The sequence below is a fragment of the Salvia splendens genome, chromosome 15 (genome assembly GCF_004379255.2).
Source record: "Salvia splendens isolate huo1 chromosome 15, SspV2, whole genome shotgun sequence".
In the NCBI taxonomy this organism is placed as follows: domain Eukaryota; kingdom Viridiplantae; phylum Streptophyta; class Magnoliopsida; order Lamiales; family Lamiaceae; genus Salvia; species Salvia splendens.
In genome coordinates this window covers 11,239,850-11,252,995 of record NC_056046.1, presented here as the reverse complement: position 1 = coordinate 11,252,995, position 13,146 = coordinate 11,239,850, and the positions used below count along the sequence as shown (strand labels likewise).

General features: G+C 40.4%; 1 protein-coding gene across 1 annotated transcript; it reads right to left on the bottom strand.

Moving 5' to 3' along the window:
- Positions 1-671: 671 nt before the first annotated feature.
- LOC121769316 (two-component response regulator ORR21-like) lies at positions 672-6,281 on the bottom strand. Its single transcript, XM_042166083.1, has 6 exons — positions 5,868-6,281; positions 4,595-4,747; positions 4,121-4,522; positions 3,887-3,963; positions 1,613-2,734; positions 672-1,069 (listed from the first exon to the last, which is right to left on the bottom strand). The coding sequence occupies exons 1-5, from the start codon at positions 5,989-5,991 to the stop codon at positions 1,613-1,615; spliced, it is 1,878 nt and encodes a 625-aa protein (XP_042022017.1). The 5' UTR covers positions 5,992-6,281; the 3' UTR covers positions 672-1,069.
- Between the last annotated feature and the right edge of the window lie 6,865 nt (positions 6,282-13,146).

The following is a 13,146-nucleotide window of genomic DNA, read 5'->3' as shown; positions in this document are numbered from 1 at the left end:
TTTCTTCTTTTCAAAGAGTGAATGTATCAAAAGAAATTGAAAGGAAATGAAGAAGAGAACGCAAGAAAATACAATACTTTCATAGAAAAATAAAATTCCATAACGCCGGAAAAGTTATTCATGTTGGACTAAAAACTAACGTACATTATATTTAATTAATCCTTTTTCTTTCCTCAACTTTGATTTTCGGTCCATGTTTTAATTAGTATTAATTTTGTATTTTGGTCCATGTTTTAATTATTAATTTTGTATTTTGGTCCAATTATTAATTCCATAACACGCCGGTCCATATTTTCGGTCCAACTTAGACCATGGAAAATTATTGCAACGCCTTCTGATGGATAGCAACAAAATTAGTTTTACATATCACGTGGATACATTATAGATTCAAATACTTTCCTACATTTGGTAATTACTACTATATGAATAAAAATATAAAATAAAAGTAAAATGAGGAGTACCATTGCATGTTAGTATTTTAGAGATTTAGCCAACAGAAGTGGTGCCATAAGCCATAAAGCCAAACACATGTTATGTTTCTCTTCCTTTCCTCATCTCAAGTCTAAACCCACAAACTGAGATTATTTACTTATGCAAAAATTATCATCTTCCAGTATACACACTATTTTTTCTTTTCTTTTTAAGTAGATATGTAATTTTAACAGCAAATATCATACAATATAGATCCTATCCAATCTTAAAGAAAATTGATAGTTCCCTTCAACACATGATATACGGAAGTCTGAAAGCCTAGCTAGAGCTAAACTATACTGCTACCGAATAAGTAAATGAATAAATTACAAATTCTAAGACCAATATCCAACCCAGCAACTACACACTTCACAGCCGGCTGCTACAAGATTAATAGGAGTATATATAAACATTACAAGCTAGCGAGATTTTCAATTTATTCCCTAAATTATATAGGTGGGAAGCTATACTTACTTGTGCATCCAACATATTGTGTTACTTCACAAATCCCACCAGGTTCTAATCTCTGCCAATACAGCACTCGGCTTCGTCATGAAACCTGATATTTCGTTCTGATATGCCTTCACAGCCAAATTACCTTTTTTCAAGTAATATCAGCTAGTCAGTCTACTACATAGTAAGCAAACAAAATGGCATGTTCTGGCTTCAGCAGTTCAGCGGCATAGATAACAAACACACAGCAATAGGTTGAAGGATCAGAGATGCCAAACCATTTTGGCAAGTAGTCTTTATGGGACTAAACTAGCTGTTTTAATGGGTTAGGCAGTTATTCAGGTAAAAAGGAGGTGATCTGCTTAGGGGTCAGGATCGGGGATTAAGTCAATCCGATTATTTTAGCTTGTATTCATTATGTTGTGAGGAGCTTGATAAGCTTGGTAACTATATACATGTCAAATACACAAAATGAGCTAAGAAAGGCTTCAAATCATGCTCAAGTATTGAGTAGCAAGCTCAAACTCAAGCTACACCACCAAAACCTAGATCATGACACAGCATACAGATCTTGCATTTTTTAGTTGCTGTAACAAATGATAAGAAACACAAACTTCAACATTTTTACAAGATAATCAAAAGTTTTTATAGATCTAGATATAATGATTAATGCAAACAGAAAATTTACCTAGTCCGAGAAAACACTCATCAGATCATTTTGGGAAAAGTGCTGCTTTACTGGGATTCCCAATTTAACATTTTCCATCAGATCCATATTTGGCTCCTGCTTCACTTTGTTGCTACTACTCTCAACATAAGATCTCACTTGACTTACGTTGCACATTCGCAATTCTTGTTCATTGACAGCAAAGCGACTAGGTATGGACGTTCCTGTACCTATGTATACAGGATTTCCTGCTGATCCTTGCACCAAATTCAGTTTACCATTGTAAGAACCTTGCAAAAAGGTCATGTTAGGGGGCTGCATGACAGCATTGATCGCAAAGGGTGAGCTCCGAACTCTTTGACAAGAGCTTTCTTGTATATTTATTGAGCAAGATGATGTAGACGAAACAGAAACTACAGCCCCAAACTCAGAAGGCACACTAACTGCTTTACATTCCGCTCCCAAGACTTGCCCAATATCTAACAAATTATTTGATTCAATAAAGGGATTATTGTAATCAACTGCAGAATTTCTAGAGCTGCAATTTTGATTGATAGAAGCAGGACTATTTCCTGTTTGATGATTTGGTAAAGATTGGGACGGAACTACTAGGCAAGAAGGTTGCACATTGATTGAACGACTTGGTTCTGGCATCATAGATTGTTTCTGGTGTTGCTGTACAAAGCTTAACAAACTGTTTGTTTCTGCTACTGTGCCAATATTACAGGCTGGTACCATGTCACCAAGGTTCTTTGACGGGTAGGCTGCAAATTCTGGTTGCACATCGCCATTGGACCTAAGAGGCTGAGGACTTTGTTTTCCGATGTTGGGTGAACATTTTATCAGAGGTTGATCCTGAGCAACCCGATCGACAGAAACACATTTAGACCCTTGAAGGGAGGCATGTAGCAGAGTTCTCTGATCCATCCCTGGCAATATTAAGTTTCCGGTGGGTCGAGAAAGCTCAGCATGTAGAGCTGCTAATGTCTGTGGAGGAAATTGGCCAGAAGCTGCCAATGCTTGAAACTCTATCCTTCCAAGTGAAGCAAGTTTCAGGTTCTGATCTACTGGCCCACAATAAGAAGCAAGGCCAGCCTGTTGATGAGCTACTCCACTCAACCTCTTCAAGTACAGTCTAAATTTCTGTAGATTGACATATAAATAACCAGAAATGAGATCATTATAATGGAAGTCATTATGCAGAGTTGTGGACGTGAAGCTCTGACACAAGAAATTTCTTATGAGACAAGATGCAACTGATCATATAACAATGGTAAAGCAATGACCATCAACATCAGAAAAAGTTGTCTGAGATATCATACCGCACTGGCACAGATTTTTCACAAGTGACATAAATTTTGTACAAATATTTGTTTTAGATGACATAATGCACCCAGTCCTACAAGAGATTGGAATCATGAGTCAAGGATACTAATGAAACAGACTACATTCTTTTGCAATCCTACTACTCAGCTCAATTTAGGAGATTGTATACTATCCTTCAGAACGGCTGATGATGACATACTTCTGATTCCCTCAGTTCTAATTCTGGTGGTAATTTGCCAAAAAGGATATACCCCCAAGCTCCACAGTGAAAATGTAATATACAAAAAAAGAGGAAAATATGAATGAATATATATAAATTCGTGATTGAGAATAATCATTTGGAAAGTAACATCTGCTGCATTACATGGTTATATGAGAAAATAAACCCATGACACCAGAAAAGGTGAAATGTTATACTTCTTATGTCCACAAAGCAATGTCTCATTCTGCCATTTTGATCCATCCACAACTTATTGTCTCGTCCTATTTTGAGTAACTATACCCCAACAACCCACCTAATTATAACCCTCAATATTATCTCTTATTTACCAATATAGTCAGTATTGAACCCACAACAATTATTATTACTACAGTAAAAGTGGAAATCATATTCCACTCAAAACATATCCAACCAAATTAATCAGTTTAAATTAAAATAATAGTGGGACCCTCATTCTACTCCAACTTATACAAACAATTTATTACAACTAGCGCCAAACACAAATGAGACAGTACATTGTGGACGGAGGGAGTATATGATTATCCAAAAATCGGAAGTAAATGATGGAAAATATATAAGCTATGATTACCAATGACAATATTTAGCTTTGAAACTAGTCATTGAATAGTTAGAGATAAGATGTTCGCACTTCAAAATTACCTTTCTCTATTTACAAAACGTGTAACAGGACAAAAATATAGAAGACAAAAATAGGTAAACAAAGACTAGATGTGAGGAAGTAATGAGACCTGTAAATGACTAGCGACATTTTCCCTCGTCAACCCAGGAACATTCATCAATTCAAGAATTCTCTTTGGTACAGCCTCTGAAAAGGATCCAAAGATGATAACCAATGTCAACAATTACATAGATAGATTCATAAGACAATATTCTTCAGAGAAAATAATGATCTCTATGTGCAATTAATGCTCCAGTAAGTTTAAATTTTCAAGAATATAAGAAGACAAAGTGCAAGTCCATACTGTCAATCCCAAGCTGATTTACAGCAGTGACGAATTGCTGATGGAGCTCTACTGACCAGACTACACGAGCCTTCTTTGATGTGGTAGGGTCATCATTATCTGTTTCATCATCTTCATCTTTAGAGTCTCTTCTTTTCTTTTGTGCTTTGTAAACCTCATCAGCCCCTGCCCCTTCATTCACAGAAGAAGCATATTCAGTATCATCAATTGCTCGTTTTGGACGATCATGGTCGTCCATGCTACACGAATGGTCATGTTCTTTCATTTCATTCTGTTTTTTCCTAACAACATGCTGCCAAATATTCTTTAATTCTTCATCCCTGATAGGCTTAATTAAGTAATCACAAGCTCCGTGTCTTACTCCACGCAAGACCAGATTAGTTCTTCCATCGGCTGACATCACTGCACAACAGTATATGATGTCAAGTAATGATAACCAAATTTGAAGCCTTAGCCACATGAAGCATTACTCACTTATTACAGGAAGACCCATTTCCAGTCCAACTAGCTCAAGAAGTTTGAAGCCATCCATGTCAGGCATGTGAACATCACTCAGAACTATATCAAAAGAGCCTTTCCTTTCCCGCAATAAGTTCAAAGCAACTGTAGCTTGCGAACAGCTGGTAACTGCAAGGATATCAGCACTTTGAGATAAATTCAACTGAACCCACTGCAATGCTGAATCATATAACAATATATTTGCAGAAAATTCGTATTTACAAAATGAGTAAAGAATCATAAACATGAGTGGTGAGATCGTCTTGACAGGTATAGATTCTGCTGTCAGTTCTACAAAGTCATGATTGGGGCTAGTATCAAAAAATTCCCTTCAAACAATCAATGGCCACATTAATCAGCAGATAATAATAACTCCTCCCTTATATAGGAGTTAATTTTTGAAAAAATAATAATAATCAGCAGATAATAAGGGAAATTAACTACTCCTTAAACAATAGCCCAGACTAGTGGAGGCAATAAGAATTATCTAGTATGAATTAAAATAGTTTAGAGAGTTAATGGCAGGGGCACATGTCTATCCTAATAGCTGTAACTAAGTTAAAACTGGAACGGGGGAAACAGAATAAGAATTCAATAAATGTCAGCAAATTAACCAAATCTGAGCACATTTAATAGCATCAGCTGTTTGCAGAAAATTTTCACGTTTTACACATAAAACCAGGAGTTCGGAACATATAGATCATAGAACTGAATTTTAACCAATATCGGTTGATGGGTAAATTTTGTGTGTATGTGTAGCATTTTGCTGGCCAGGAACCAATGCCCTGGTTTTTATGTAATGGAACGGAACGAATTGCAAATCTGTGCGGGAGGGTTATCGGTGGGAGTGTCACCGCATACGTGCAGGAAGGGGTGAAGGTGAACGATGAAGTAGCTAAGACAAAGTAGTTGGGAGTGAAAGGAACCCACCACACTTGTCCATGTTGTCGATTTGCAGGCTCAAAGATAGTTTGTAAGCATAATTATTCACATCAAGGATAAAAGAAGGAGCATAAACAGACAAAGTCATGTGCTCAAAATCTGAATAAGCATAAAAAAACTAATGCTCTAGCCTGCTCTGAATTAATTAACAGAATAATTTCAAAATTTTAAAAATTCAAGTCAATGATCTGGAATAAACGCACTATATTTCCACAGCAAAGCTCACCACTCACTCAGCGTTTCTAAAATCGAAAAGCACAAATCAGCAGCACAGCACACGCAGACGAAAATCCTCAAAATTACTAACCATTATACATGCACTTCCGTAGCATTTGCTCCACAACACGGAGGCAGATGACGTCATCATCGACCACTAAAACCCTCAGCCCCTCCGGGAACTGCTCCGATTTACCACCGCTCGCGCACGCCATTATCTCCCCTGCCAAAACCCTAACTTCAATTCGCGCGCGCACGCATAACCGAAACCGCTAAAAGATCATTCCGCCAAGCGCCGTGGTTAGTATTTGGTGGCTTATGTAAGTATAACGCCTCCGCAAGAGAGAGATCTGGAGGCGGAAAGAGAGGCAATGATTGAGGTAGGAGTGGCTGAAAGGGGAATGGATTTGGAGGGTAAACTATAGCAGAGAGAGAGAGAGAGAGAGAGAGAGAGAGAGAATAATGGTGGAATTGAGTAGGAAAGATTTGAATATGAAAATGGATAACGCGGAAGGAAACTGCATTAAAGATGTTTGTTTTTTATTCTAATTCTATACAAGCTTTGTACGTATCTGTGTCTGCCGTCATTATTGCAATCTACCCATAATCATAATAATCAAATTTATGACTAAATCTAAATGCATATAAATATGGAAAAAAGGGAATGTCGGGTTAGATGCGGCCATACATTAATCACATTAATGTTTAATTCAAATCTAATTTTAAATTAGTAAAATCCTCTCTGTGCTTTACTCCTGATTAAAATAATGTTTAGCATTAATTTAATTTGGAGAACCATATTTTAAGTTATTTGTCTTTTTCAATAAAATCTTCTTCCTCTCCCAAAAATACTTCACTTGTATTGTGCTTATAACGGGACATTTTATAATGACATGAGTATAATTTGAGACAAAGTTCACGAAAACATAAGTATTCCATTAATCTTATGATAGTTAGAAGTGTATTTTTTTGTCCCATTATAATTGAGAGCATCCGCGGCGGGCGTCCCGGCGGACGTCGGACTGGCGTGCTGGACGTCCACCATTAGGCGTGTGACCGGCAGACGAGGACGTCGCTTGCGGACACCGGAGTTTCGCGGCTTTCCGACGACGTCCGTCCGCCATTGCGGTGCCACGACGAACGTCCCGATTTTTAATTTTTTATTTTTAAAAAACTCTATATATACGGCTCGTTGAACTTCATTTCATTCGCACCACTTGTTTTAAACGAGTTTCTCTCTCTACGTTTCTTTTAGTATATCCAAAATGGCTAGTGGTAGTGGTAGTGGTGCGGGTGGTAGTGGTGCTAGTGGTGGGGGTGCTGATGACTTACGCCGGCGAATTAAAGAAGAGGTGAGTGTCGTTACGTCCAGGGAGATAAATCGCTTGATATAAGCTCCCTTGCAAGAGCAATAGCAGCCGACGGTACCTCGACCCATCCATCGTCGAGCTATAGTACCTCGGGACCACATCGCTGCACACCGTCGGTTGTAGCCGGAGCCGTGTTTTGGGGAGAACATGTTCCGGCGACGTTTTAGGATGCGTCGTCTGCTATTTCTGCGTATCGTGGACGCTTTACAGCATCGATACGAGTATTTCAGGATGAGGGAGGATACGGTTGGTAAACCCGGCCACACGCCCATACAGAAGTGCACTGCCGCAATCAAGCAGCTGGCATACGGAGGTGTGGCCAACATGTTCGATGAGTACCTCCATATCGGCGAGAAGACTGCCCGCGAATGTCTGCGGTATTTTTGTGAGGGCTTTAGGGAGATATTCGGGGATAGGTATCTTCGGAAGCCTACCCCCGAAGATTGTCAGGCTCTGATGGATATGCACGGGAGTCAGCACGAATTTCCGGGAATATTGGGCAGCATAAATTGTATGCATTGGGAGTGGAAGAACTGTCTCACCGCCTGAAAAGGGGTGTACACTACCGGTTTCAAGGGCAAGAATCCCACGATGATCCTTAAAGCGGTAGCTGACTACCGACTGTGGATTTGGCATGCGTATTTTGGAGTAGCCGGGTCGAACAACGGCATCAACGTCCTCTAGTCGTCGCCCCTTTTCAACGAGCAGTGCATGGGCGTTGGTCCGTCAGTCAATTTCGTTGCCAACGGCAACCAGCACAACATGAGCTATTATTTGGCGGATGGGATATACCCTTTGTGGCTCGCCGTTGTGAAGACGATCAGATGCGCAACAGACGAAAAGAAGATCTATTTTGCGGGTCGTCAGGAGGGAGCGGGCATTTGGTGTGCTCCAGGCTCGATGGGCGGCAGTGAAGGGTCCATCACGACTGTGGTATATTGACAGCATCGCTGATGTCATGTACGCATGTATTATTATGCACAACATAATTGTCGAAGATGAAGGTCCAGCACTGACTGATTGGGTCAATGATGATGTTGATGCTGCCGGTCCAAGCCACGGCGTGGCCACCGCCAATGTACGTATGGGGATAACCCATGAAGAGGCCGATCGGGTCCGTGCATTTGCCGACATGCGCCAACGACAAGCTCATATTCGACTCCAGAACGATATAATTGAAGAGCTATGAACGCGGAGGGGTCGTCGTTGATATTTATAATGTAATTTGTTTAGTATTTTTTTTGTTGAAATGTACTTTTTTTTATTTAATGAACTTATCATTGAACTTTCTTCGTCCGTATTCGTGTCAAAATTTTAATTCCGTAAATTGTTTAATTCCGTAAATTGTTTAATTTGGTGAATTTGTGAATTTTTATTATTGTGGATGTCCGCCGGGATGTCCTTGGGGATGTTCGTCATTGTGTAGTGGGATGTCCGTATGACGTGGCAGTGGGAGGTCCTTATGACGTGGCAGAGGGTGTTTTTGGTAAGTCCGTCGGGATGTCCGCCGGGACATCCGCACCACTGTGAATGCTCTTATGTCAAAAATTAATATACTAGTATTTAATTTCTGCCTAACCTTAAACTCTATACACTTTTAACAAAGTTATCAAGGAAACCACCTCCTATAATATCATTAATTATTATGTAATTAAAACTTCCACTAATTTATTTTCATTGGGCCGAAGTGATTTAGCCTGGCCCGTCAGCAGTGACACAACTTGGCCCAATTCGGATGTCAGCATAAAATTGAATAAAATGTTTATTTTATTTTGTTTTTTTTAAAAAAAAGCATTAATACTTTCTTAATAGAGTTATTTTTTAGTATATTAATTTGATAAATATCAATTAATTTGATGCGCACACATTGTATTTGAGTCCAAGTAGAAATGGAATAAGCATTTCATTCGACATTCATGGATATCCATTTCTCTACTAGACCACCAACTCATCATAGGACAGTCATTAGTTATTTAGTCATATATTGTGATTTGTGGGTGATGAATAATTTTTAGTATACGAGGTTTTTAAACCTAAAATATTTTTGTTGGTGCAAGGAATGAATTCCGTGGGAAAGTAAAATAGTTGCTGTTGAACTATTTGACATGATCAATATACTGAATTATAATTTTCACTTAATTTGGAAGTTATATAAACTTGTTGAAAGTTAAGAATCCAAAACCTCATAAAGTAAAATTTGAAAGTTATAAAAACTTGTTTACTTGTCTAGAAGGTGTCTTGTAATCAATATGGGCTGAGTGTTAGTGAAGGAAAGAAAATGGGTATTACCGATGGGGTAAATCGGGTTTATAGGGTACTTTACGTTTAAAATAACGTAAATGTACTCATTTTGTTATCTCTTCCATATATGGGAAAAACGCTACCCACATTGGTGTGTTTATTAGTGAAGACGCCACCCGCATTGGCGTTTTACAATTTAGAACCGTATGTCGTCGTATTGTATTGAAAATGCCTTCTCCGCTGGCGTGTGATAAAAATGCCTTCTCCGCTGGTGTGTTTCAATATATAGAGACACGCCTTCCGTACTGGCGTTTTTGGTTGGACACGCCAACGAACATGGCGTGTTTTGTTAGACACTCCAACGTCACAGAAAACCATTGTTCCAGTGCTTTCCATCCTTTGGAATAGGGATTCTCGAATGCGTCAGACATTAAAGAAGACAATAAGAGTGTCCACAATGGTGGCCCTTGAAGGCCACCATTTGTGGCCCGGCCACCATTCGTGGCTCTCATGTGGCTTCCGTAATGATAAAGTCAACAAAACTATCAAAAATAACAAGGGCCACCAAATGTGGCCCTCTTTAAAAAAAATTAATTTGTTTATTTTTTTAATATTATTTTTTAATTTAAGTCTAATAAATTTTATTAGTTTTAAATTTATGATATTTATAAATTTAATTAAAGTAAAATAATGTGGATTGTAAATTAGAAAATTCACAACCTAGAAAAAATGTAACTCTAGATCTACCGCTTGTTGGAATTGTTCATCGTCGGAATCCATAATTGCAAGGTTAAATTGAAGTTGGAAGGGAAGATTGGAGGAAAATGGGAGTAAAATGGAGTTGGAAAATGGAGTGGAAATGTAGTACGATTCTCAGCGCTTGCAATGGGAGGGCCGCGGCTCACACGGCTCAGTCGCGTGAAGGCCGCGGCCGCGGCTCAGCCACGCTTCTCGCCTCTCCGCCCCGGCTCTCGGCCTTTGCAATGGGGGGCCGCGCGCCGAGCCGCTGGCCGCGGCTCCCCCATTGTGGACACCCTAATAAAGAAGTTACGTATTCGCAGAGAAGCTGAAGCTCGTCTTCGGACAAGTGCCCTCTTTCACCTTAGCTATCCACTGGTCCAAATCCATCCCCTTTTCTAGATAGAAATCGACTGAATCTTGATTCCGGAAGGATTTTACAGTGAATCAAGAACAACGACAATAAATACGTGTATTGATGAATCCGCGAATTTTTGAGGGTGATGAATGCTCGTAAAAATAAAGGAAGATCAACACACAGAGATTTACGTGGTTCGATTTACTGAGGTAAATCTACGTCCACGGGAAGAAAAGAGGGCAGAGTTGTATTGCTTGATCTGTTTTCTACAGCTAACAATACAGACTTGCTATTTGCTATTTTCTCTCTAGAGAGCTTAACAGAAGTTAACAGAAGTTATTTATCTGACCTAGGTTCTATTTATACATTGAACCAAGATCGTGACATGCAGCATTTATTAGGTAGTGGATGTCGTGGAGGTCGTGGCGACCTTGCATGGGTCCACTATCCTGTATGAGTTAATGACTGCTTGACACCACTAAATAGATCGTCGGTGTAGCGGAGGTGGAAATCTTGCATGAGTCCACTATTTCCTAGTTCGGTCGAAAACTGAGACCGGACTGTTGAATTATTGCCGAGCAGCTTTTGCCGATCTGAGAGTAGAGCTTGATGCCGACCAGAGAGCGGAGTTTGATTGGTTGGCTTTTACCGAGCTGTAGGCTGGGGCCGAACTCTGTGGTTGTGCCGAACTGAACTCTTGAGTCATGCCGGACTGATACTCTTTAGCCATGCCGAACTGATACTCTTTCTTGGGCTTTACTGCTGTTGGGCTTGTTTAGTATTTGTTTAGTACGTACTCCATCACTACCCCCCCCGAAAAGTGAAGTGAATCACTTCGGCATTCTGGATAAAGGTACGGGGTAAGTTGATGTTTGTCCTCGGTCTGATGAAGTGAACTCTTCTTTGACCGGACTTGGTTTGTGTCCTAATTTGGCGAGTTTTATCGCTCGGATCGAACTTTCCGTTGTCCTAATTTGGGGATCGGACTTTCCCTTGTCCTAATTCGGCGAGTTTTATCGCGTGGATCGGACTTTCCCTAGTCCTAATTCAGGCAAGTTTTATCGCGAGAATCAGACTTTTGTTGCAGTTCGTTTCAGACGAAGTGCTTGATTCTTAAGCTGAATTGTGGTCTTGTATCCTCTTTAGAAGCTTGGACTTCACAATCGTTGGCTTATTGCAGTTCGTTTCAGACGAACTGCTTGTTTAAGCTGAATTGTGGTCTTGTATCTTCTGTAGAAGCTTTGACTCACAATCGTTGGCTTGTTGCAGCTCGTTTCAGACGAACTGCTTGTTTAAGCTGAATTGTGGTCTTGTATCTTCTGTAGAAGCTTTGACTCACAATCGTTGGCTTGTTGCAGCTCGTTTCAGACGAACTGCTTGTTTAAGCTGAATTGTGGTCTTGTATCTTCTGTAGAAGCTTTGACTCACAATCGTGTGCTTGTATATGTTCTAAGAAGGGGATCAGCCTTCGAAGAACAAGATACCTCAGTAACATTTGTAAGAGACGACACACACAGAGACAGACAAAACACACAGACAAAACGCACAGAGACAAATAAAGACCAAGCAAACAAAATAAAGCACATTGAGCAAACAGGACTCAAGACTGACTGACCGGACTGTCTCTTACAAATGGAACTTTTTGAGGTTGGAAATGTGCCATGTTCGGGGTACCTGTTCTCCTGACATGTGAGCCAATTTGTAAGACCCTTTGCCGAGGACTTCTGACACCCGATACGGACCTTCCCATGTGGGTTCGAGCTTGCCCAGCTTTTCTGCTCGGCTTACTTCGTTGTTTCTCAGGACGAGATCTCCCACTTGAAATTGCAGCTTCTTCACCCTTTGGTTGTAATACCGGGCTACTTGCTCCTTGTACTTGGCTGCTTTTATGCATGCCAATTCTCTTCTTTCTTCGGCAAGATCTAGCTCGGCTCTCAGTCCGTCGTCATTCATTTCTGAGGAGAAATTTAGAGTTCGGGGACTGGGTACGCCGATCTCCACCGGAATCACGGCTTCAGTGCCGTATACCAGACTGTACGGAGTTTCACCGTTGGAGGTTGTGGGTGTAGTTCGGTAGGACCATAGGACTTGAAGGAGATTTTCTACCCATTGTCCTTTGGCTTGTTCTAACCGAGCTTTTAACCCTTTCACCAGGATACGATTTGTTACCTCCGTTTGTCCGTTTGCTTGTGGATGAGAGACCGAAGTGAACCGCTGTTGAATATTCAGCTCTTGGCACCAATTCTTGAACGTCTTGTCGGTGAATTGAGTCCCGTTATCCGAGATGAGGATGTGGGGTATGCCAAATCGGCACACTATGTTCTTCCAGACGAAATCCAATGCCTTCGAGCTCGTTATCGTAGCTAATGGTTCAGCTTCCACCCACTTCGTAAAGTAGTCCACGGCAACGATTAGGAATTTCATTTGCCGAGGAGCTTGAGGAAGTGGTCCCACTATGTCTATGCCCCATTGCATGAAAGGCCAAGGGCTCTGCATAGTGGATAGATCGGTTTGCGGCATCCTTGGGATATTTGCATGGATTTGGCACTTCGGGCAGGTCTTGACGAGCTGCACTGCTTCTTGTACCAAGGTTGGCCAATAATATCCCCATCTTAGAACTTTTTTAGCTAAAGCTCTAGCTCCGATGTGGCTGCCGCACGATC

Excerpts from the sequence above, each read along its gene's own strand:
- LOC121769316 (XM_042166083.1), bottom strand. The coding sequence starts at position 5,991 with ATGGCGTGCGCGAGCGGTGGTAAATCGGAGCAGTTCCCGGAGGGGCTG. Across the intron at positions 4,523-4,594 it reads AATGGGTCTTCCTGTAATAA|TGATGTCAGCCGATGGAAGA; the intron begins GTGAGTAATGCT and ends ACTGTTGTGCAG. Across the intron at positions 2,735-3,886 it reads ATGTCGCTAGTCATTTACAG|AAATTTAGACTGTACTTGAA; the intron begins GTCTCATTACTT and ends GTCAATCTACAG.